Genomic DNA, 25292 nt, shown 5'->3' on the forward strand with positions numbered 1-25292 from the left:
GTTTGTTGAGCACTAAGTATATGACAGACCTGGTACCAGGTACCAGGCGTTTTACCTGTGTACTTGTGACTCACGCGCACAGCCGCCCTATAGGTAGACACTGTGCTTTAGGATCCCTACTTTACTTACTTAGCAAGGGCACAGGAATGAGAAGATGGGGCCCAGCCCACACAGGGGTAACGGTTAGCAGTGTGACTCCAGTGCTCTCATTCTAGACCTGTGCTGGTGAGTGCTACCCTGTGCTGCTCTGTTCTCCCTGGCAGTGCTCTTTGGAATGGTTTTCTGGAGCTGGTGACTTGGGACTCAATCTCCAACGATGGGTGGGGTTCCAGATGATCCTTGGGCTTTCAGGTCAGGGTTCCCTGCAGGGGAGAGAAACAGCCCTTCTTTCAAAACAGCTGAGGGCCTTGCTGGCTGCTTCCAGGTTCTAGGAGTTTCCTCTCTGCATCAGGGTGCCGTGAAGATGGTCCTCCTCACTGGCTCTGAACCCATGGCTTGCATCTCCCTTTTCCTGTGAGGTGGAGGGAGAGAGAGAGAGAGGCAGGGAGGGACCCAGACTGACAAGACTGACAGACTGACAAGACTGACAGACTCTGAAACCAGTCCCACTTCCCTAGGCCTCTGTTGGGGAAAATGGGGGTGGGGTGGGGGGGTGGGGGCCTGGGAGGAGCAGTAGAGGCAGCCTAAACCATGGGTGGGGTCCCCCCTTCTCTCCGGTGCCCCAGCCCTAGGGCCACACCCTGAGAAAGGCCTGAGCTGTGGCAGTCTGGCCCTCCCCCAGCGTGTGGGAAGTTCTCATGAGAAAAGGGATCCCAGCTGGACAATGGCTTCCTGTCTGAGTGCTGAGAAGGTTTGTCTTTCAGGAGAGGAAGGTTGCAAATGGTATGAGAAATTGTCTCTTCCCTCTCGCTGCCATCGTTTGAGACTTTTGACTGTTTGCTGGGGGGGGGGGGGGGGTCAGGAAGGCAGAAAGCTGGGGGATGCCGGGGACAGAAGCAGCCCTTGGGTATCACTTGAGTAAGAGAATTCCTCTTGCTGTTTTCCTGTTCCCACTACACACCCGAGGCAGGAATCTGCCCAGAGGGGTGCAGAGGTTTCTTCAGGAGAAGCACCTCACACCTCGTGCTTGACTAAAAACCACCCCGGCTACAGGACTTTGACAGAGGAATCTTGGGTAGGGGTGAGGCCAGCCACTCAGCCAACTTCAGACAAGTTTGCAAATGTCAGAAGAGACCTCAGAGGACATCTGGTTCAGTCCTGTTGTGTCATAGAGCCCACTGTCCACAGGCAGTACCCAAATTGTCTTTGTCACTGAGCTCCCTTTCCAGGATGTGGGTATGGGAGGAGAAGCTGGGCTCGGAGACCCTCTGTTTCTGCCCGGTGCCGTGCAAAGGGAAGTCAGCCTTCCTGGGTTCAAATCCTGACTCTGCCTCTTTCTGCTTGGTGCCCTTAAGCAAGTTCCTTAACTTCACTCAATTTACTCATCTAATAACTGTATAGTAATTATGTTTCTTACAGGGTCTTTGTGAAACTTAAATGAGTTACATATGTAAAGTGTTTGGACTGGTGCTTGGCATTTAGTAGCTGGTCAATAAATGTTAGTACTGAGATGTTTAAAGGTGGCCTCAGAAGAAAGCTTTTAACTATAGTCAGATGTGATCACTAGCCTCCCACCCCTGCCTCTACATTTGTCCTGAATGTCCACTCCCAGCTTTTGTGGGAGGTTTTCATGGCACCTCTGTGTGAGCTAGCCTTTTCACACTATAGGATGACTTGTCCCATCACATACAGAGTAGCAGAACGTTCCAGAAGCTTGGGCTTAGTGTGTCGGGAGGAGCCGCAGTACTGCACGCAAAAATGAGAGTCATTTACAAATGTGTGATCTGTGGCAGATTTCTCAACTCAGCTGAGCCCCATTGTTCTTAGGAAATAATATAGCACCTGCTTCGTGTTAAGAGACAGCTCACAAGAGTGCGTGGCACATGTAATAGGCTATCTGTTTGCAGTAATTATTACTTTCCTTGTTTTATGTCAAAAAAGAAAAAAAAAAAAAACCCAAAACTCCAGACTGCACATCTGAACACCTTTTTGTCTGTTTTTGCCTTGATTTTTCTCTGGCTCCTCAGTGCCCAGGGCTTCCTTCATATCTGCTGCATCACCTCTTATCTCCTACCCTGGGGCGTGGCTCTGGACCCTCCCCACAGCGTTCCCATCCCCAGACACCTCTCTGACTCTCAGATACAGACTCTCCTCCACGATCTCTGCCGTACAGGCTCCCAGCCCCATGTGGCTACTGAGAGCTTGAAGTGTGGCTAGTCTGACTTGAGATGGGCTGTAAGTATGGACTTAATAATGAAAAAAAATTAAATATCTCATTAATATATTTGTGTATCGATCACATGTTGAGATGTAATCACTAATGTATTTTTTATATAGTAGGTTAAATAAAATAGATTATTAAAATTCATTTCATGTGTTTCCTTTTACTTTTTCAATGTGGCCAGCAGAAAATTTTTAATTACCTATCTGGCTACATTATATTTCTGTTGGACAGTGCTGTGCTAGATATGTGGTGTCCATCTGGTCCTTCCTCCCCTCCTTATTTTTTTGATCCTGTTTCTCTTTGCCCTGGGGTCTCACCTTCCTCTGGTTGCCACCAGTGCTCGGATGAGTAAGAGGTGTCAGGCTAGTAGAAAAGCTAACCTTTTAACACTTCCTTCTTTGATTTACATTAGAGTTGGATACATGTGAGTCTGTCTTCTCTAAATTATAAACCTTTTGTGGGTCACAAAAGGCTGTCACATGGTCCTGTGACATGGGTGGCCCTCTTAGGGTGGCTTGTGGGGAGAGGCGAGCTCCAGTCCTTTGATGGAATCACAACCAAATAGGGACATTTACAGTACTGCTTCCAGTGGTGTCCCTGATGATTGCAGCTGCTGGGTTTGTGTGCTGGGTTTGGGGGAGCCTTTTTCTTGTCCCCTGAATTCCCAGGAAAACTTTTCTCTGGCCATCCTTTCTTTGGATACCTTGATTAAGCAGCTACTTCTCTGTGCTCAATTTTATTCTCAATGTTACTCCTCTGATTTAGTCTAAAGCATTATTTCAAACCTGGAAGTGAACACTGACAGTTTCTTAAGCCCTCAGTCCCAGTGTTTGGGAGTAGGATGTTTTCTTGAGAACTGACATCAGCCAGAAACCTCTTTTGTTGCGTCTTCTTAAAATGCACGTCTCTTTCCCCTCCTCAGGCTGGTGGTAGTACTGCTTCCTCCCTACACCGCCCTTTGCAGGGGCTCAAGTGCTTGTTCAGTTTGTTAAACTGAACAATTTGATCCTGGGCCCCTTCCTGGAGCTCTCTTTGATTTGCTTGTTACAGAATCTGACAGAGTTTGCTTTGTTTATTGCCTTTTCCTCCTCCTCCTAAGAGGCTGGTCCCCACAACAACAAAAACAAAACCCATTTAGAAGGGCTGATGGAGGGTTCTTGTTTTCTACCGAGTGTTTGAGGCTACAGTGACTTGGAGTGGAAGATCAGCCAGCTTCCTCTGCATCTACAGCATCTGTCCCCTCCCCAACCGGTTGGATGGCCTTTCCCTGAATGACTGCTGTGCGCCAGGCACTCTGCAGCCCCTGAAGAATTACCTCTCTGCTTCCTGTGCTCACTGAAGGCCTAAGTGGCTATAGGAGATAATGGAAAGCAGAGAAGAAAGCTAAGGAGAATTAATTGATTTTTTTCCTGTAAAATTTCTATCTTCTGGCTTTCTCGCTCTTTTAAAAATTATGCAGCTTTGCCAAATCAGATGAGTTCATTGTCTTCTTGCGGTTGAGAACAGAGCTTGAAACTCCTTCTGTGGACCAAGGGTTGTTAGGCAGAGAGCCTGATGCATAGAGTAAGTCAGCCTCCTGCCCAGAAGGGTGGCTTCCAGAAGACTCTGGATGATTATTTGCTCTTCCTAATGTTCTTCCCTTTTTTGTTAACCCTGGCATCACTGAGAGGGTCCTCTGGAACATCTGCTCTTTGCCATGACTCTCCTGCTCTGATGTTTGACTGGGCAGCAGGGCAATATTTTTTTCTTGTGTTCCTGGTGTCTTAAAATGACCTTGCCTCCACCTACCCACCCCTTTTCGTTTTTACTTCTACAGCCTCCTTACTTCCTTGGACCTGGGACAGCCTCTTTGCAATGCTGAGCCCGATGCATTTAGCTTGTCGCCTTTGTCTGACCGTCATAGGAAGCATAAAATAAGTGCGTGCATTAACCTTACCGTGCTAGCATTGCTCTACTGTTGACTTACTCTGAGGCTCCCTCAAGCTCTGTCCGTCTTTGATCAGATTCAGCTTCTCTTGTAGTTCTGCCCTCTCAAGACCCCTCAAAAGCTCCCTTTGTCCTTTGAACATAGTACAAACACCTGTTGCAGTCAAGGCCCTCTGCAAGATGGTTTCATTGCTTGTCACTTTTTTCTGGATTTTGTTGTATTATGCAACCTAGCTAACTAGGGCTGCTTGATATTATCTAGGCTTTACCTTTACTTTCCTATCTCTCTGCATTTGCTTAAACCTTCTTCTGATGAGATAAAGCCCCACTTGAAATGCTGCCCCCTTCCTGAACCTCGCCTACTCTATCCCGCGTAAGATGTGTTCTCTCCTGCATTGTGCTCCCTGTCTTGTGGCACTAATCATGTTCTTTGAGGTGTATTAGAATGTCTGTTTGTGGAGTATCTTTGGAAGAATATGAAAGAAATGGGTGCAGTGCCTTCAAAGAGAGGAACTGAGTGACTCAGAGGCAGGAGAGGGTTTATATATCATGTGTATGTATTTCCTACGATTTTTTTTTTCCTTATAAAATTATTCTAAAAAAAACACTGAGGGGTACACGTATAACCTCAGAGAAGGGAAAATGTCCTTTAGACACAAAACCCAGAAGCCATAAAGAAAACAACTTTTAAAATATATGTGTATACTTATTTGTCATATCCTTATTTGGCTCCAGGTACCTGAAGTGCTTATCTTTTTTAACCTTTTTCAGAGTGTAGCACAATGACCCCTACGTAATAATAAATACTAGTTGAATTGAAATGAAATGAAATTTCAAGTCACTTCTTTATAGACCTCATTCTTTTTCACTGATCAAATGAGTGCTCGGTGGTCTCTAGGGTTCCTCGCAAAGATTGGTGCAGATGTGGGCTTTATGGGCAGGAATATCAGCAAAGCTGGAGTGGCTTCAGAATGAGCCGTTCTTCCTCTGAGACCACCTTTCCCAGCACACTGGACCTGTGAGTGGGTCCTGCCTGCTTCACGGAGCTGCCCTGCAGTGCTCAGCTTTAATTATGCTTCGGAAATGCCCCAATTAGACACAGTGCTAGGAGAGCCAGGGGATCTGTGGCAGGCTTGTTGCCCTGAACAAAAGAAGGAAAGTGTAAAGAGTAAAGCCATTTGTAGAGGTTTCTTTGGAAATCCAGTTGGCCAGCTTCTTTGAACCAGTTGGCTAGAGTTGGAGGAGGCATCAGAAGGAGCGTGGTGGGTCTGTCCTCCTGTTCAAGACTTCGGGTGAGGTGGGTGAGGTGGGTGACGTGGGAAGAATCTGGAGAAGGCATGTCCCTGGTTTATTTAGTCTCATCTGTTAGTTTCAGAGAACAGAGAAGCTGTCCACACCTCTCCTGTGGATCCCCGGGCCACCCATCCCGGCCTTGTCTTCTAGTGAATCTTTGCAAATGAGTCTTTTCTCCCCACCTCGGCAATAAGCCACTTGTAGGCAGGGAGCTATCAGCTTTTCTTTGACGTGACCACCCCCCACCCCCACCCCCACGCCCGGCTGGCAGTTGGTTTGCTTACTAGCAGTTTGCAGGTTGAAGGGAAGTGGTATTTGGTGAGAGACTGTGAGGGCATCTGTGTGCAAGGGAGCGGTGGGCAGGCCAGTGAACAGGATGGGGCACAGTCAGACTCCAGGTCTGTTAGAGGAAGTGGGGAAAAAAAAACAAAAACAGAAAAGCCAGCAGTTCTTATTTTCATACAGATGTTCTTGTGATAGTCAGGATAGGGGCAGGGTATCTGTCAGCAAAATCAGATGTCCTTTGGAAACCTTTATCTTTTTTTTTTAAGCATTTAAAAAATATTTTTATTTATTTATTTGACAGAGAGATCACAAGTAGGCAGATAGGCCGGCAGAGAGGGGGAAGCAGGCTCTCTGCTGAGCATAGAGCCCAATGCGGGGCCTAATCCCAGGACCCTGAGATCATGACCTGAAGGCAGAGGCTTAACCCACTGAGCCACCCAGGCACCCCCCCCCCCCCCCTTTATCTTTCTTGTATTAGTATGGCTTTTGGAAAGTTGAAGTTCATGGTAGCCGGCCATCCTGCCTGCACATCTTCTCCTGCAGGCCAGCCTTCCAAACAGCACTTCCTTTTGTGCCCCTGCTGTGTCCCTCCTATTATATCTAGGGACACCCCCCAATCCATTCTGTAGCATCTCTCCAGGATTGGAAGGGCAGGCCATGGCATCAGAGTCCCCTTCTTCTCCAGCTGCTCTGACAGAGTCGACTGGGTAGGTCTGCCCTTATACACTGCCTTATGCTTAGCTACAAGTCCTTCAGCTTCTGTGGGCCAGTGTGCTCATCAACAAAGGGTGTGATGATCCCTTTCTCCTGGAGCTGTCAGCATAAACAGGATGGGAGGGGAAGGTATTTCTAAAGCTAAGTAGTCCTCCCTGAACAAAACATGTGGCTTTTACTGTGGGACAGAGACAAGTGCTGGCAGTGACTCCTCCAGTCAGAAGGTGGGGGCTTGAGAGGGGGCCCAGGAATCCATCAGATATCCCCTCTCAGGCCATGAAGGCACATTTTTATCACACAGTGGACTCCTCGCTCGTATTGATGCTGGAAGCAGGGGTAATGTGTCTCCTACCCAGGCTGACCGTATTTTACCACCTTTCACTCTGATTCTTTGTGTGTCCCAGTAGGTTTTATCAAAACCATATTATGTGCTAGATCTCTGTGAGTTCACAACTTTGTCAGAGTCTGTCACTCCCTTATGGATGCAGTCCTCTCCAGGCACGTGCCAAGGGAAAGGGGCAATGTTGCAAGCAGCCAGACTTTCCCTGTGGCCAGCGTGCTTCCCTGTGTCCTTGGCAACCTGAATTTCCAGAGTTTGGCCAACAGCCTTTCCAAGGGAATGGCTCTTGGTTCCTCCTGTGGAACTATCCGGCTCACCATCGTGGACGGGATTCCCACTGGAAAACCCCAGCACTATAGCACCGTGCATTCTCTCTGTCTTTGCAGTGTGTTCGCTGCCCCCAGAGCCAGAGAATGGTGGCTACATCTGCCACCCCCGGCCTTGCAGAGACCCCCTGAACGCGGGCAGCGTCATTGAATACCTGTGTGCCGAAGGCTACATGTTGAAAGGCGACTACAAGTACCTGACCTGTAAGAATGGAGAGTGGAAGCCAGCCATGGAGATCAGCTGCCGTCTCAACGAGGGTCAGTCTGGCAGATGGGAAGGGGGGCTGCTGGGGTTCTGCTTCCTGTAAACTGACAGGCAGTGGTGCCCACTTCCTCCAGAGCACCTGTGCCATGGGGCAGTATAGCTCCTTTGATGCCCTGTGGCCTCCCTTCCTTTGGGATTTCATGTCTTTGTGCAGGACATCTGGGGTTGCTGGTGTGTGTCCTGCTGCATTTCAGCTGAGCCACCGAGGGGCTCTGAGCTTTACTGAGGCATCTGTTCTGCTGTGTGAAGTCCCTTTGATGCTCAGCATCTCCTGTTCACCCAGCCAAGTGCTGGTGACCTTTGACCATGTTCTGCTAACACCTTCTGGAGTGTCTCTTTTATATTATTTTACTTTGAATGGAAATGGACTGTTTTGTTATAGAGCTACAGTCCAGCTGGACAGAAGACCTCTCCCCCTCCTGCCTCCGCCTGTCGTGCATGACAGGAAACTCCAGCTGCCTGCAGGAAAGCGTGTGTCAGACAGCCGTCTTTGTGCTTCACACTCGGGCCCCAAGACCATGACACCCCAGAGAAGGCTGGGGACCAGCCTGAGATTTACAGCTGAAATCACAGGATCTTAGAACAGGGGGTTATACAGCCCCACTCTTACCAGTTTTCCTGCCACGTGCGGGAAACATGGGTGGGACCTCAGACTGTGGAAGGCCGGGGACATGCCTGATGGTCCCGAGGACAGCCTCAGAAGGGGTTCATAAAGGCCAGATCTCGGGGGGTTGGGGAAGTTAGGCGTGAGATGGCCCACACCGGTCTGAAGTGAATTTTAAAGATTTTATTTATTTATTTGAGAGAAAATGAGTGAGAGAGAGCATGAGAGAGGAGAAGGTCGGAGGGAGAAGCAGACTCCCCAAGGAACTGGGAGCCCAATGCGGGACTCAATCCTGGAAGTCCGGGATCATGACCTGAGCCGAAGGCAGTCGCTCAACCAACTGAGCCCCCCAGGCACCCCTGAAGTGAATTTTAGATTTAGAAACAGGATGGGGAAATGGCCCCTTTCCTTGTATGTAAACACTGTTTGCATGTCAACTTCTAAAGTGGCCGGAGCTGTAGTACCAGTCAGGGGACCTTGGATGAGGTCAGCTGTGGGAATTCTGTGTTCTGGGTCTGGGTATAACATACTCCTGACGATGGTTTATTTCTGTAGACAAAGATGCCCACACGTCCCTGGGGGTCCCCACACTGTCCATAGTGGCTTCCACTGCCAGCTCCGTGGCGCTCATTCTCCTCCTCGTGGTGCTGTTTGTGCTGCTGCAGCCGAAGCTGAAGTCGTTCCATCACAGCAGGTGAGCCCTTGTGGGGTGGGGTCGGGGGGAGGCGCGTCTTGGGGTCTGGCCTCTGACTGCACAGTGGTGCTCGCGAGACCAGCAGCCTCTTCTGCCATATGTGCCCTGGGAAAGGGGACGCCCTCCTGTATGTTCGACTCCTGGATGTGGCTGGCCCTGTGCTTATCACTTTGCCCGCATTAGATTTATCCTCACAGGAACATTATAGATCAGGAAGCTGAGGCTCAGAGAGGTTAAGTCAAGGTCATCCCTCTAGATGATGACCGCCTAGAAAGTTAAATATGTCCAATCCCTGAGCCACGTCATTTGCTCTACATTGGTGGTTCTCAAAGTGTGGTTCCAGTGGCATTGGCATCACATGGGGACGTATTAGGCATGGAGATTTTCAGGCTCCACCCCAGACCAACTGAATGAGAAACTCGGGCTGAGACCTAGTAACTGAGTTTCTTAAGCGCTGCAGGTGATCCTGATGTGGACTCATGTTTGCGAACCACTGCCCTGTCCCTCTAGTTCCTAATACTGGCTGCACATAGGGGCATCTGCTGGGAGTTAAACACAAATACCAACACCTGGGCCCCTACCCCCAGACATTCTGATTAATTTGGTTTGGAGCGGGAGCCTGGCATTAGTGTTTTTTTTTGTTTTGTTTTGTTTTGTTTTGTTTTTTTTTAACTTTCCCAGTGGTCCTAACATGCAGCTAGGATTGGCAGCCACTGCTCAATACCGCACTAGAAATGGGGGAGTTTTGCCTGCTTTGTTACTTTTCTTCTTCCATGAGTGCATTAGCCACAAGTCATCCTAGACTAGGTAGATGAGATGGCGGGTGGGTGGCAGATGGTCAGGGGCTGACCCTGTGTGTATCCCTTAGGAGGGACCCCTCTCCAGGGCTGTCCTGGCCTCTGGGGTTGCCTGGCGTGGCCCAGCAGCCCCTCTTTCCCCTGAGACTGGTTTGTGTGCGCTCATAGCCATTCCTCAGGCACTTTCGCCATCCACAGGCCAGAGGAGCAAACAAAACTGTTTTAAATAAAATGCTTCCTGGTCTGGAATTTACAGACCAGGTCCAGGCTTAGTCCTGATGTTCTAGGTGTGATTTTTCTGTCTCCTTTTTATGTTTTGTTTGGGGGAGCAGGTTGCAGCTTTTTTTTTTTTTTTTTTTCAAGAGTTTATTTGTTTATTTGAGAGAGACAGAGATTGAGAGAACAGGTGGGGGGAGGGGCAGGGGAAGAAGCAGCCTGTCCGCAGAGCTGGGAGCCTGATTTAGGGCTCAATCCCAGGACCCTGGGAACAGGAGCGGAAGGCCTCAGTTTAGCCTTAACCCGTTGAGCCCCTAGGCACCCTGCAGCTATTTTTTTTTTTTTTAAGGTTGTTAAACAATTAGTAAAATAAAGAGGATCTGGAGGGGACTGTTTACTTGAAAGAATCAGGTATTTCCACATAAAGTCAAGCTGATCTGCTGGTCAAGTCATTCAAATTAGGGAGTATTTTCCTCCTGTAGTTATCTGGTAAATGTGTTAAAAGTAATGGGCTGATTTTTCCTGACTTGAGTAGAAGAATGATTTGGTTTTTAATAGGGACTCTGTTTAAATTTTGTGCTGTGTACACATACTAGGTTTTAAGCAAACAAACAAAAAGCATATAAGTAACGGGAGTTAAGCGCATAGCAGAGTGCACACTGCTTTCTCTGCCCCCTTGCCATTAGTTTCCCTTCCTTCCAGAAACCTCCACTCATTTCTGAGTACCACTTCTGTCATCCTCACAGTGTCTGCGCCATTTGAATTGGGCGCCACAGATTTTGTTTGCAGGTACAGACGAGGAAATCCAGAGCTAATAACAACAGTCCAGCCCTTTACCTTTTGTGTCTCTGACATAATGCACTGAGAAGGACACGCATCACAGATGACTCAGTGTTCCAGGCAAACACTGACTTGGGATCTCCATCCCAAGGAAACAGTTCAGTCCAGATTGTGGAACATTCTAGGAGAAACCAGCCTGGACCCTAAAAAAAGTGTCAGTGTCATGAAAGAAACTCTAGAAGAAAGGAGATGAAATAGGACTAACTGCAATGCATGATCCATAATTGGATCCTCAAAAAGAACAGACAAGACAGCAGCTGAAACATCTCTTTTGGGATAGTTAGAAAAATGTGTATTACAGTCTTAGACCGTTGTTCAATTTCAGGACTGTAATGATGGTGCAGTTACACAGGAGAAGATGTTCTTGGGAGGACTGTGCCAAATAATGTTTTATGAGCAAAAAAATAACATACTTTCAAAATATTGGGGGTGGGGGGATGGGGTGGAAAGTGTGTGTGTATTAAAAAGTGATCCTAAGAAAGTGAATAAATCTCATACACATCAAGCTGAATAAAAGAAGCCAGACACATGTACACTTGTACCTGTACACATGTACACACACATTCATCGTATGTCCCACTCACATCAAGATCAAAAATATGCAGAACTTAGTTGCGGTTTTGAAGGGTTCATGTTTAGGCAGTAAAACTATTGAGATAGAAAGCAAAGGAATGATTTTTGTGAAAGTTAGGATAGTGATTAATTTCTGCGTGAGGAGGTAGGAGATCAGAGGGATAGTGGGAACAAGGGTGTCTGAGGATGCTGGCAGGGGTTATACTTCAGTTACCTCTGGGATAAAACAAGAAGCTATATATTTTTTCTATTTTTGTGTGTTGTTTGTGTTACAATTTACATACAATTAAGTTTTTTAAAAAAGGACAAAGTAACTGAGTCAAAAGAACAAAATTCCTTAGATTTCAACTCCAGTGTCTCACAGTGCTTCTTCTCCCTCCTTTTTTTAAAAACCACTTTATGGAGCTTTAATTCCCATGCCATAGAGTGTATCCACTTCCAGTCTTCAGACAGTATATCCGCAGATAAATGCAGGCATTGTGCTCTTACTTCTACAACTGTGCTGAATGATGGCGTTATTTTTAGATCTCTAGATTCCTAGTTTCTGCACAGGTCGAGAGGGCTGGGTACCTGTGCCCAGAGGGTAAGAACAGAGTCTCTGGAAGCAGACGGAACTGGATTCACATTCCAGCTTCCTCCCTTACCTGTTGTGTGACTTGACTTCTCTGAGCCTCATCTGCACTCTTAGTGAATCTGTCCCCGACAGGGCTCAGGTGAGGGTTCAGTGGGATAAAGCACTTAGAGTGTTGTGCCTGGCACATTGTACGTGCTCAGAAATGGTTGGTGCTGTTGGTGCCGTGGCATCTAGTTGTGTGTTTTAATTCTTCGTCTGTCTTTTCCTTTGGCTGCAGGCGCGACCAGGGAGTATCTGGCGACCAGGTGTCCATCATGGTGGATGGAGTCCAGGTTGCGCTCCCGTCCTATGAGGAAGCTGTGTACGGCAGTTCTGGTCACTGCGTGCCACCTGCTGACCCCAGGGTGCAGATCGTGCTGTCAGAAGGGTCTGGGCCCAGTGGGAGGAACGGGCCAAGGGAGCCGCAGTTGCAGGACCAGGGGGCCTGTTCCTCTGCCGGCGGAGAGGAGGAGGCCCCGGGCCAGTCTGGACTGTGTGAAGCCTGGGGTTCTCAAGGCTCTGAGACTGTGATGGTGCATCAGGCGACCACCTCTTCCTGGGTGGCTGGCTCAGGGAACAGCCGAGTGGCATACAAAGAAGGCCCAGATTCAGAGAACAGTGACATACAAAGCCTTTTATCCCTCACGTCGGAGGACTACACAGATGGTAGGTGGTCTGCACTGAGCATGAATCAGGAGCTGCTTGGGGGCCTTGTGGGGAGTGAGGAAGGATTGTGAGCCTCTCTAATAATGGGGTACTGGGGGCAAAGGAAGCTAGGACTTGGGGGGCTGGCCTATAAAATAAGGTCTCACCCCCAGCTCCTGCTGGGGCTTTGGGCTCTGTAAGGAGACTTTTGACTGTTTGCGAATCTTGATAGTTTGGAGTTTCCAAAATTATTTGTGGCTGCAGGACTGTGCTAAATCAAAGGGAGGACAGCTGGTTGGAGGCGGGAGCAGGGTCTGTTCTGTTATAATTTCTATGTTCCTGAAAGGCTAGGAGTGACAAGGAGGTATGGGGTCATATTACAGTGAAAATTGGAGCTGGTCTCTTCCAGGGCGTTCAGCAGTTTCATTTGAAACAGGAGTATGCCTCTCCTGTGTGATCGTTCTCCTGCCCTATCTCAGTTAAACCTCACAGGGATTGTGACAAATAGGTGTTACTACCATTCCTACTTTACCGATGAGGAAACTGAGGCCAGAACATACGTCACTTTCCCGTTGGTTCGTGACTGAGCTGGCATTTGAAGCCGGATGGATCTGGCTCTGAAGCCTGTGTTTATAACCCACAGTGCCATACTGCCTCGCAGGTGACTTGGGCTTCTTTGTGGCGAGCCATCTGCAGAGGGAAATTGCCACTTCCTGACCTTTTTTTGGAACCTGAAGGGTTGAATATCAGGATTGACTCAGTCACTTTAAACTATATCTTTACATGAAACCCCAGTGTGGTTCAGGATGAGGCCTAATCCTAGCTGTTTCCCTTTGGACAGGGCGGCTTCTGCACTAACCGGGCTCCCCAGGGGGGTAACTCCTGTGCTTTCCAATCTTTCTTCCTGCAGATATCCCACTGTTGAAAGAAGCATGAGCGCTGCCATGGGCCTCTCCTCTCTGCGACGGTCCTCTCTGCCCTTCGTCCCTCTCCCTGTGGGTTTGAGCACCCTGTACTCCAGCCACCCTACCCAGATACCTGAGCCGCCACCTGTGTATCTGTGTATCTCTGTATCTCTGAGGGCCTCCATGCCCACCTTGCTGGAAACTCAAGGAAGATTCTCGCCATCTGCCTGCTGGACAGCTGGAGGAGCTGGCATTTTGCCTAGCCCGGCCTTCCCATCTGTGTCGGGGACATATTTGAATGTGCTGGACAGAACTCTTCCTCTCCCTGAGCCCTCCGGATCCCCCGCAGCCAGCTCTTTGGTGGCAGACCCCACCAGCCCGTGCGGGCCTGAGAGCCGCTGTGTTTACTTGTGCCTTCCCCCACCCCCGACCCCTCCAGTCCCCCTGTCATGCAGGCTGGTTGCTTTCCTGCAAGCCTCAGTGGCTGCACTGCTGCCCTCTGCTGCACAGGGTGCCAGGCCTGGGGCTGGGGCTGGCCTGGCGCCGCTGCCCTTAGCAGGAGCAGATCCAAACGTGGCTCTGATTAGGGCGAGAATGTGGGTCCCTGGCCCGCCTTTGGTTGATAACTGGTGGCACATTTCTTTGGCTGAGGATGGAGGATGTGGAAAATCATGCCAAAGCTCTCCTAGCGCCCAGCTGTCCAGCTCGGAGGTGCTGGATCCTGGCCGTGCTGAGTTTCCAAGAAGCATGGAGAAGATGCTGAGGGAGGGAAGGAAGGTGGCTGAGAATGAGTGTCTTCCTAATATGCAAGTCCTCACTTCCTACTTCTAGCATCGGCCTTCCTGGCCTTGGTTTTCTGTTTCACTGGAGTGTAAGGGGAAGTGGCCTGCTGCCTCCTGGGTTGGATCCTTGGCAACCTCCGCCTCCTCGCTGCCCACAGGGGCCTGCGTGAATCATCGCTGGGACGGGAGAGTTGCTGAGCTGCTGCGGAATGCCCGCATGGCCACTGGCATTGGGGGCAGTTGCCCCGTTCTGGGTTCGTGGTGACGAAGGAAGCCCGAGAGGCACAGACCGAGTCTCCAGGCAGCTGCAGGCAGCTCCGCCCCAGTCCTGAGGGTCCTCGTCACCGCAGTCTCGTGCCTTAGTAACTGTGCCAGGAAGCGGGCTGCTGCCTGCTGCACCGTTGCTTTTCCCAGTCGTGTTTCCCCTCCCGCCCTTCCACGGGTCACAGCTGATGGATGACTCCCTGCTCTCCCCGCGCACCTGGAGAGGGGCTGACTGTTCTAGACACCCCGCCTCGCTGCTCTGCGGTGGGTGAAAGCTTGCCAGGCAGCCTGACCCCAGGGCTCTGCCGTCGAAGGGGGTGGGCTCCGCGCTCCCCGATGCTTCTGCCGGGGGGGCTCTTGCTCTGCCGCCTGTGGATGCTGACCAAGGCCGGGGTGGCAGAGCTCAGCCAGCTGCTGCCGTCTGCAGAAGATGTGGCGCGGAGGAGGGCTTGTTTCTGTCCTGTGTTTGAAGTGCGGGGGCTGAGACACTTGTTGCTGACCCCGCCTGCACCTCCGCTCATCCCCGACCCGCTCTGTTTGGGGTGGTGAAAACAATAAAGAACCCCTGTATTTTCAGTACCTGACAGAACAGGGTAGCTCCAGGCGTGAGCGGCCACAAACATGAGGGGAACGGCCTCCTTTCAGCCTCCTGCATCCCTCTCACACGCACTTTACTACCCGCTCGTTCCCAGCCTCCTGGCACCACTGTAGTCTTCCTTCGCTCAGGGTAAGGGCAGTGCCTGCTGGGCCTGCGGGCACCCCCGAGTCTCTCCCCTTCCCCACCCAGGAGCCTTCACATGCTGTGTGTAAAGCCCTGGCCGGCGTGGTTCCATCTGGAGCAGGTTGGCAGGGGTGCTGGGACGCAGGCCTCTGAGGGACCTGCAGAAGACCGGGGGCCTGTCCTTGGCCTCCAAAGAGGCCGTTTCCGGAGATGTGCCTGCCAGCAGGGGCTGGCACGGGGCCCATCTGGAGCGTGGGGTCCCTACGGACCCTAGTTGCCTCATCACACATGGGCTCTCCTTTACTCACAGGGGTGCCCTTGTCTTCCTCCAGAAAAGAAAGCAGGGACAAATGGTGGAGGGATCCAAAGTCTCACTGTTGGGCTCACAGCCAGAATAATGGTCTAGAATATTTTTTAAAATGGAAGCTCTTACCCTTTTTTATATCATTACTCTGGGTTTTCTCACCTAAGAGATTGTGCTGTTTGTTTTGGGTTTATTCAGCCGCATGGGTGACCAGCTCAGCCTTTGCGGGGGGGGGGGGGGGGGGGGGGAGTTGGGGAAGGAAAGCCTTCTTCCACCTCCGCCGCCATTAACACCATCCTGGGGATCACAAGCCCAGACTTGCCTGCCTGGTAGGAAAGAAAGTCTGGATAAATGCGAAGTTAGTGTAAGCACTCTCCATCCACACCCCCCCCCACATCATTGGCTTTGCCCAGGCCTCCCATTCATCTTGCACTTCTCTGAAGCAGTTGCTCAGCCATCAGCCAGGTGCTGATGTTTCTAGGGCTTCCAGGCTTTGTGGATTAGGAATTCCACAGCTGCCTCAAGGTGGAGCCTGGCGGAAAAACAAGGGTGGTGGCAGATGGCAGGCTGTTAGGAGGCTGCCAAAAGAGCATAGAGTGGGTGGGAGAAACTGCCCAGGGCCTGGCTTTCCAGGGCTCACATCTAGGGGAGTCCAGCAGAGGGCTTGTCCAGGAGAATGGCCCACACCAAAGGACTAAAAGTGTCTTTTTGCACACATGAGCTGACTCAGTGCAGGTTTTATATCCTGGTGACTTGCTGTCACAGGCCAGCGACTTTCAAGGGCCAGTATGTGGTGAAAATCACTTAAGATTTCCGTCCCTTTCAATGCCTTAGTTTAGCAGATAGGCTCTCTGTTTTGCCATTTCTGAATTTTGTGTGCTGTGTTCCTGTTTCACTGGTGTGAACTGTGAAATGGGCTGAGTCCTAGCCACTTTGCAAGTTCTTTTGGCTTTGCAAGGCATTTCATTGTGCATTCTACTAACACTCCATTTGCAAATAGAACTTAAGCTCATGTTGTCTTCCCCATTCATCCTTTCCTCCTCCTCCTCCTCTCCCCTTTCCCCCCAGCTTTCAAGTTCTGTGGAGAAGCCTGATGGCAAGACAAAGGTAGACTTTTCCTGCTTCTTTAGTGCTGGCATAAGGATCCACAGGCACTCAGCCTCTCCCCTCCTAGTTTTGCCTGAGCTCTCAAAGCACCTGCGCGCCACACAGCAGTGTCTCTTCCACTCGCAGGGAACATTGTCACATAGAGAATGGGATATGCTGCAAACACTTCAACATCCTTGCCTTTCTTTCCTCCTCACAGAGAATAAAGGACCCAGAAGGGAAGTGGTACACAGGCTTTATAACTTAATTCCAGATGTGCTTGCTGAGGACAGTGATGCTGGGGGCTTCTCTTGGGGGTGCTGCTGGGGTCCCTGGCTCTCAGCAGAAGGCCGGTCATTACCGGTGCCCACGGAGGGGCTGGAAGAGATTTGGCTTGGCACAAGCATGGAGCGAGTGGGAGAGCAGCTGGTTCCCTGGACAGGGAAAGGCAGCAGCTCAGCTTTGTTGGGAAGCAGCTCCTCTCAGTCTCCAGTTGAAAACCTAATCAAATTTTTGAATGCAAATCTCCAGGTTGAGGCTTCTGTCGGGCAGCAGAGCTAGCTGGAGGGCATGTAGGGGCCAAGCACTCAGATTGCCAGGCAGGAGGAGAGATGGACGCGGGTTGCATGGCAGCCCACCACACCCTGCCCTGGCTTCTTATCACACCACTATGGAATCCTTTGCAGAATGGTACTCCTATATAATGGTTTCAAACGACACGTGCATCATTGACTGTGCAGGATGTCACTCAATCAGTTTGGGTTTGCTTTATTTTATTTTATATATATATTTTTTGGTATCCTGTACATTGCAGTGGGTGTGAAGATAGTATTTTAATATTTGTACAAAGTTTAATTTAATTTTAATTGTTCTATGTATATAACTGCATTTCTAAATAATAATTAAAAAAAGGTTCTTATGAAGGCAGTTGTGAGAGATGTGATCCTTCCAGACAGTCTTTGCAGAAACCTGATATGGAAAAGAGAGTATGTGGTGAGAGCTCATGATGGGACATCACCCCAGCTCTAGGGAGGGGTCCCTAGCAAGAGGAGACGGGACAGGGAGTGCGCTGTTCAGGGAGGGGAGAGCACAGGCCTTGCTGGAAACAGATTCCGTGTCTCTTCAGATGTCCTCAGTGCCAGCCACTGTGCTGCACTGGGACCCCGCGGAACCTGTAGCGGGAAGGCGGGCAGTTCCAACAGCGTGCCTCTGCGATGAGGGAAGCTATACCCAGGCACAGTCAGGGAACATCCTTTAGATGGAAAGGGCCACACAGCCGGGCTAAGGGGCGGGACACCACGCGTGCTTGTGGGTTCCGAGGCAGCAGAAAGCAAGTGCGGGGTTGGGGGTAGAAGAAAAAGAGTGGGGCCCAGGGCTGAGGGGAGAAGGGGGCAGAGGCTGGGCAGCCCAGGCCCTTCGAGTGAGGAGTGGGGAGATTGGACTGTCTTCTGTGTGGCTGCAAGTGCTCTGACAGTGTTAAACAATGATTAGTGAGCTCCCCTTTTCTGGGGGGACACGCTCTCCATCTCCTAAGAGGAATGTCAGGGGGATAATACTGTACCCAGAGACCACGTAAGAAGCTGTCGGTCTTGGGAGGAAGGCAGTGCGAGCAGCCAGCAACCCTTCTCTGAGACAGGGAGATGGAGGCATGGTCTGGGGAGGGAAAATGACTGGGAGATCCTAGGACCAGAGGGCAGAGCACATGGAGGCGGAGAGGCCGACTGGGTCAGAACAGCTACCACAGGTGGTAAGGGAGCGAGAAGAGGGAAGATGGGGAACTTGGAGATAAAAAATCAGGCCACTCTTGAATTGGCTCTGGGTTGGTAATTAATGGGCATGATGTGTTTTTGTAATACTTAGCGTCAGGTGGGAAAACGTTTTAGGAGCATCCGTGCCAAGTCTCCCCACTTAGTAGCCCCAGTCCTCAGGTCGGGTCCACACAAACATCACTGCCCTTTGCTGCACGGTGGTGAAGGGAAGAGCATTTCACCAGCTTCTCAAAAGTCCGCGGTGGTACCGGCAGATCTGTCCAGGCGCTCACCCCGTACCAGGCAGAGCTCTGGCACCCTGTGTGTATCACTCAGCACTCCAACACCACGTATAATGAAACCGAGGCATAAAGAGGTGCGTTAACCTGCCCGAGATGGGGCTGGGATTGAACTTGAACCCAGGTAGTTCTGTGGAAGTGATCCTCCCTTCCATGTGCCATCTCCCAGCCCCGCAGATGCTGCCTGCTTCCCAAGGCCCTCACCGCCCCCGCTCTGCCTTTCAGTCTCTGTTCCAACCAGGGAGCTGCAGGCACAGGAAAAACCCGTGTCCTGGCAGGGAAATCACACCATTCACTAGGGGAACAAAGGACTCTAATCTTGAATCTCGAAGAATGGGAAGTGCCCAGCACGGTGTAGGGGAGGAGGCATTTCAGACCTCCTTTGTGATAAAATTCACAAAGCAGCAGGAGTTGCTCCCCCACAAGGAAAAATGTATATAAAAAGGAAAGACTGCTTATTTCCGCGAGAGGTAAGTCTTCTTTTTCGCTGGAGAACAGGCAGAAGCGTGTCCCATCAGGTAAGGAATGCTGGGGAAGGCAGCCTTGTCAACTTGGGGTCAACCATGGGCTTGTTACCTTTCTCTTGAAGACTGATGAGGGGAGGAAGAAGGAGCAATTGCTGGGGGAAGGGCTGGCTTTGAAGTGCTCCCCTCAGGTGGGGAAGGATGGAGGGGAGGACAGAAAAGGAATTTCCCCGCCCTGTGGCTGGACCCTCGCCTCCTAGTTTGGAAAGTGGAGACCAGACCCCTAGACAACAAAAGTAGTCATCTCTCAGGGAAGTCTTTCTCAGACCACTTAAAAATATTGTTAAATACACCGAAGTAACACGTACTCATTTCAGGAAATTTAGAAAACTAAATTTAGAAAACTAAAATCTTTCATAATACCACCTCCTACTGGTAATGTTGGTCTTTTTCCTATGCCTAAATATAGTCTCCTCTTTTAAAACATCATTTGTAAATAGTATTTGGGTTTTTTAAAGTTTATAATCCATTACAATCTCATAGAACATCAATCTACATCATTTTTAATAGTTGCATGGTTTTCTATTGGTAATTTGGATTTGTAGATTGCCAAAAAAAATTTTTTTTACATTTTTATAAACAAGGGTTTGACAGCATTTTAAATTATTTCCTTGGGATAAATGACTGGAAGTGAAATGCTAGATCAAAAGAAACACATATTTTAGTGGCTTTTGCTGTATCTCAAATCTCCCACCAAGAAAATTAATCCAAATTGTACCCTCATTCCCACAGCCCCACCAGCATGGAGAATTATTTTTCAAAAAATAGGCCAGTTGAGGGCGCCTGGGTGGCTCAGTGGGTTAAGCCGCTGCCTTGGGCTCAGGTCATGATCTCAGGGTCCTGGGATCGAGTCCCGCATCGGGCTCTCTGCTCAGCGGAGAGCCTGCTTCCTCCTCTCTCTCTCTCTCTCTCTGCCTGCCTCTCTGCCTACTTGTGATCTCTCTCTGTGAAATAAATAAATAAAATCTTTAAAAAAAAAAATAGGCCAGTTGAAAGAAAATGGTATTGTTTTGGGGCGCCTGGGTGGCTCAGTGGGTTAAAGCCTCTGCCTTCTGCTCAGGTCATGATCCCAGGGTCCTGGGATCGAGCCCCACATCGGGCTCTCTGCTCCGTGGGGAGCCTGCTTCCTCCTCTCTCTCTCTGCCTGCCTCTCTGCCTACTTGTGATCTCTGTCTGTCAAATAAATAAATAAAATCTTTAAAAAAAAAAAAAAGAAAATGGTATTGTTTTGATTCACACTTGTGTCATTATTCCTGAAGTTGAATTCTGAGGAAGTATGGTTTTGTCTACTCTTTATAACAAAAGACATAATGAAAATTGGGCAAGTTGGATGTTTAAGATGTCCATGTTTGAGATGAAAAGTCAAAACTGTGATTTTCCCCTCTAGATCCAATAACGCATGATAGATGGATGGATACACTGATACATTGATAGTTCACTCCTGTCAGCTCCTGGGTGTTAGAGGAACATCTCAGGGCTTGGGGACCATCCCATCCCATGCCACTCACAGGGTGAACAACTGTTGGGCGTTTCAGATTTTCCATGATTGCCCCAGTGCCCTCAGAAAAGAAAATTTCATAACCTAGGATTGTCCGGAGCAGCCCCGTCTGGGGCAGCTTGAACTGTTCGTGAGCCTGGGGTAATAGATGACTCTCAGCTTGGCACAGCACTGTGGAGGCTTTGGCAAGGATGGGCTTCCCCACACACAGCTTCCCTGGAGGAGCAAGTAAGCAGCCCCCAGCAAGGGCAGCCTGTTTGCAGGTGAAGCCTGTGCCGGCCAGGGCTGACCATCTGGGGTGATTTGGGGTGTGTGAAGGAAGGTCTATGACTTGACACAAACACCAAGCATGCAGCCCGCTCTGACTTTCTGGGGTGGTCCCTAAGCCCTTGAGCCTCTGGGTTCCAAAGACTTAGAGGGACTTCCCGTGCTGTAGCCTGACTATGGGACGGAAGGCCATCCCCACTCCTGCTCCAAGCACTTATTTGTTCATTCATTCAACAAACTAACTTTCTTTCTTCCTTTCTTTCTTTCTTTCTTTTTTTTTTTTTAAAGATTTTATTTAGTTATTTGACAGACAGAGATCACAAGTAGGCAGAGAGGCAGGCAGAGAGAGAGAGGAAGGGAAGCAGGCTCTCTGCTGAGCAGAGAGCCCGATGTGGGGCTCGATCCCAGGACTCTGAGACCGTGACCTGAGCCGAAGGCAGAGGCCCAACCCACTGAGCCACCCAGGCACCCCTCTTTCTTTTTTTTTTTTAAAGTTCTAGATCCACTTTATACAAAGCCTGGTATTGGATTTCAAGGGCACAAAAGGGAATAAGACTTAGTCTTTGACCTCAAATAGTTTGCAGACTAATAGGGAGAAAGAGATTAAGCAGCTACCTAAAACTTAAGGCAGAATTTAAAGAATGTCTAACACAGCACCAGCGCAGTGCCTGGGTAGTGAAGAGGGAGGAAGAGTTCATTTCTTAGGGGATGAGCGAAGATTTCCCCAGCAAGGTGCCATTTATTTATTTATTTGGCATCAAATAAATCTGGATCTTCTTGCAATACTATAGGTAGGGGAGTAAGAGAACAAGGAACCATGGCATGGGAAGTGTGAAGAGGACTTTTTGGGCCATAGAGACCTGTAGGAGAAAAGTACCAGCATATACAACTATGAATCATCCCAAATTGCCGTGTTGGCAGGTTAATAAAAAAAGGTCAGATGTGGGCAATTTCAACCTAATACATAGTGGTTTTAAGAGCTACCAAAATAAGAAATGCTTTTCTTCTTTTTCTACTAAACTTTATTTAAATCACAAGAAAGCAATTTCAGCCCACCCACAGACAAGTGCCTGGAGACTTGCTGTCCCAGAGTCTATTCTGCACAAAAATAGAACACTGAACCGAGGGGACTTTCTGGTCGAAATCCACCAGCGCCTGGCCCCTGCCAGTAGGGGGCGTCTTCAGAAATCACAGGATTGATTCAAGTCTCCAGCACATGGGCCAGTTCACTTGCTCTTTGGGGTGGACCACAGAAGGGAGACCGGCCGCTTGCAAACAAGTGTCAGCCAGCAACAGCCAGGTAGCGATTCCAAAATTAAGAAGTGTTTTTGGGTTTGGTGGTGGTTTTTGTTTTGGTTTGGTTTTTTTGAATTGTTTTTGTTTTGTTTTGTTTTTTGAATTGTTTCCTTTAAGACAGAGATTGAAGAACAGCAGTAGCATCCAAATACAACATTCCTTTCTTGTCAAGTGCCTCTATTTGTCATTAGAAACATTAAAAAATGATCAGGCTGGGGCACCTGGGTGGCTCAGTGGGTGAAAGCCTCTAACTTCAGCTCAGGTCATGATTTCAGGGTCCTGGGATCTAGCCCCGCATTGGGCTCTCTGCTCAGCAGGGAGCCTGCTTCCACCTCTCTCTCTCTGCCTGCCTCTCTGTCTACTTGGGATCTCTGTCAAGTAAATAAAATCTTTAAAAAAGATGATCAAGCTATCTTATAATGAAAGTAATTCATGTTAAAGCATCAGAGATGACATTTCCCACCTATGATACTATACTGGCAGAAGAAAAAGTTTAAAAATATCAAGTGGGAGTATAAAGTGTACATTCTCTTCGCAAGGCAATTTGGCAATGACCATGGAGTTACAGTGCAGTTCCTGGCCCTTCTCTTGCTGAACAAGTCTGTTCTAAAGCCATTCAGTAGGAGCAGAGTTACAACCTCAGAAAGAGCCACAGAACAAACAACCCTTCAGGAGCAGTTTGGAATTGTAGGTATGTGTGTGCGCTCCTGGTTTTCGATCTACTTAAACAGATGCAGAAATTAATAGAGGTGTATTGCATGCTCACACGTACACATACACACAGATATTCCCTAGCTCTCCCTGGAGGGCTTGGGAGCACACCTAGAATTCGGATCTTAGCTTTTAAATACTATTTTCCACTAAAAGGAACCAGGGGTCCTTGAACAAATGTCTGAATTCGGAGCTAAGGCAGGAAGATCATGTGATGGGCCTGAAAGCAAGAAAGTGTTCAAAGAATGATGAGTATAGACCCCAAAGACTCCCACTTGAAGTTTCTTCTACTGACTAAATCAGGAACAACATGAGCATCAAGGTAAATAGGGATGGTAATGGATTGTAATCCGTCAAATAAAACAGGAGGCCATGAGACCATACAGATAAACAGAAGCCTGGTAGACATGACTTTAATCAAAGGCGAATAAATAAAAATCACGCACTGCCTGATGGGATGCAAGGAGAGAAACCAGCAACCTTTTCGTGATGTTCCCACTGAAAGGCAACGAAAATCCAAACGTGAAGAAAATGAGACAACCCGAATTGAGTGATATGAGAGAACTGGCCTGTAATATTTAAAATGTCAGGGGCATGAAAGTCAAGGAAAGACGGAGGAATTGTTCCAGAAGGAAGGACACAGAAGAGACATGAATAAAAAGAAATTCAAGGCATCACTAAACTGGACAAACGGTATTATCGGAACTATTGGCAAAACTGAAATGGGGTGTGAAGGTAACACAACCATGTTAATTTCCTGATTTGTTGCTTATATTGTGGTTATGTATGAGAAGGTCATTGTTTGTAGGAAATACATGTTAAAGTCTTTGGAGGGGTTTGGACAACATACTCCCAAATGGTTCAAAAAACGAAGCTGGTGATTGTTTGTAAACAAAATTATTTACTTTTAAATATATTGCAATACACCTTTGACCTAGAAATTCTCATTTCAGGAATTTTTTCTACAGATATTCTTGTTCATATATCAAATATCTTATGTGTAAAGCTAGCCACTGCAAGTGTCTAATAAAGCCAGAATTTAAAAAAAAAACAAAAACCTAAATAATCACCAGTATGGAGTTAAACACGTATGATACGTCCAAGCACAAAACGGATACGGAAAAGAGAACAATATAGCTCTGGACTAATCTACACAATACATTGTTGTATGGAAAAGGCCAAGTGCAGAAGAAGTGTATGAATGCTATCTTTGTGTACAAGAAAGTGATACAAATAAATGTGTCCAAGTGCATGTTTTTCTACATACAGAGGGTCGGTCCTGATCCACACAGCAGAGGTGCCCCTTGTGAAGAGAGAGTCACTGGAAGAAGGGTTATCTTTTACACCTTTTGTAATTTTGAACTTTGTAGCAAGTGAATACATTACTTGCTTAATACATTATTTCTAAAAATGCTAAATGTATGTTACCTGGGATCGGAAGGAATATTCACAAAAAAATTTGCAAATTTATCTCATCTTTTCTCTTGTTCCAAATCAGTAATCTGCCTTCTGGAAAGGAACACCCAGCTCCCCGCAGTGCCAAGTTTAAGGACAACAAGCAGTACGCATTACCTGTTGTTTCCATCTTCTTTCCCTGATAAAACAAAAATGATTTCTTGGGATCTTTGGTGTTCTGCATTGGACTGTCTTCCCCTAAAATGCATATATGGAAATCCTATTGGGAGGTAGTGTTTTTAAAGAAGAAAGTGAGTTCAAATAAAGTCATTGGAGAGGGTCCTATTCCAAAATGCCTGGTGTCCTTATAAGAATAGGGAATTGGGACACAGACACGTTCAGAGGGAAGGCGATGTGAAGACACAGGGAGAAGATGGCTGTCCACAAGCCCAGGAGACAGGCCCTGGGACACCGCCCTCTGTTGGAACAGTCCCTGCTGGCTTCTTGATCTGGACTTCTGGCCTCCAGATCTGTGGAAAAAAAAAAAAAAAAAAAAAAAATACAAGTCTGTTGTTTAAGCCCCCTGGTTTGTGGTACCTTGTTACTGCAGCCCTAGCAAACTAGCACATCCAGTCTAAAATGGGGGTCTGACCATGACTCTCCCCAGTAACGGTGACTTCTCCAGGCAAGGGACAGGAGTCCAGCATGGAGGCAGCCGGGGAGGGAAGCAGTGAGGGAGGTACGCCAGCGCCCAGCTGGAGCAGGACTTTTTCTTTTAAGATTTTTAATTTATGGGCGCCTGGGTGGCTCAGTGGGTTAAGCCGCTGCCTTCGGCCCAGGTCATGATCTCAGGGTCCTGGGATCGAGTCCCACATCGGGCTCTCTGCTCAGCAGGGAGCCTGCTTCCCTCTCTCTCTCTGCCTGCCTCTCTGTCTACTTGTGATCTCTGTCTGTCAAATAAATAAATAAAATCTTTAAAAAAAAGATTTTTAATTTATTTATTTGCTGGAGAGAGAGAGAGAGCACAAGCAGGGGGAG

The 25292-nt window shown here is 48.6% G+C and overlaps 1 protein-coding gene across 1 annotated transcript in view; it reads left to right on the forward strand.

The window, feature by feature from the left end:
* Positions 1-15659, forward strand: part of SUSD6 (sushi domain containing 6) — a 92821-nt gene extending 77162 nt beyond the window's left edge. The window contains exons 3-6 of the mRNA XM_047737709.1: positions 7268-7465; positions 8632-8770; positions 12048-12475; positions 13365-15659. Of these exons, the coding sequence (XP_047593665.1) occupies positions 7268-7465; positions 8632-8770; positions 12048-12475; positions 13365-13390 (791 nt within the window). The 3' untranslated portion in view covers positions 13391-15659. The remainder of the gene's footprint in view (positions 1-7267; positions 7466-8631; positions 8771-12047; positions 12476-13364) is intronic.
* Positions 15660-25292: the final 9633 nt, after the last annotated feature.

Source organism: Lutra lutra, chromosome 7, assembly GCF_902655055.1.
Source record: "Lutra lutra chromosome 7, mLutLut1.2, whole genome shotgun sequence".
Taxonomy (NCBI): domain Eukaryota; kingdom Metazoa; phylum Chordata; class Mammalia; order Carnivora; family Mustelidae; genus Lutra; species Lutra lutra.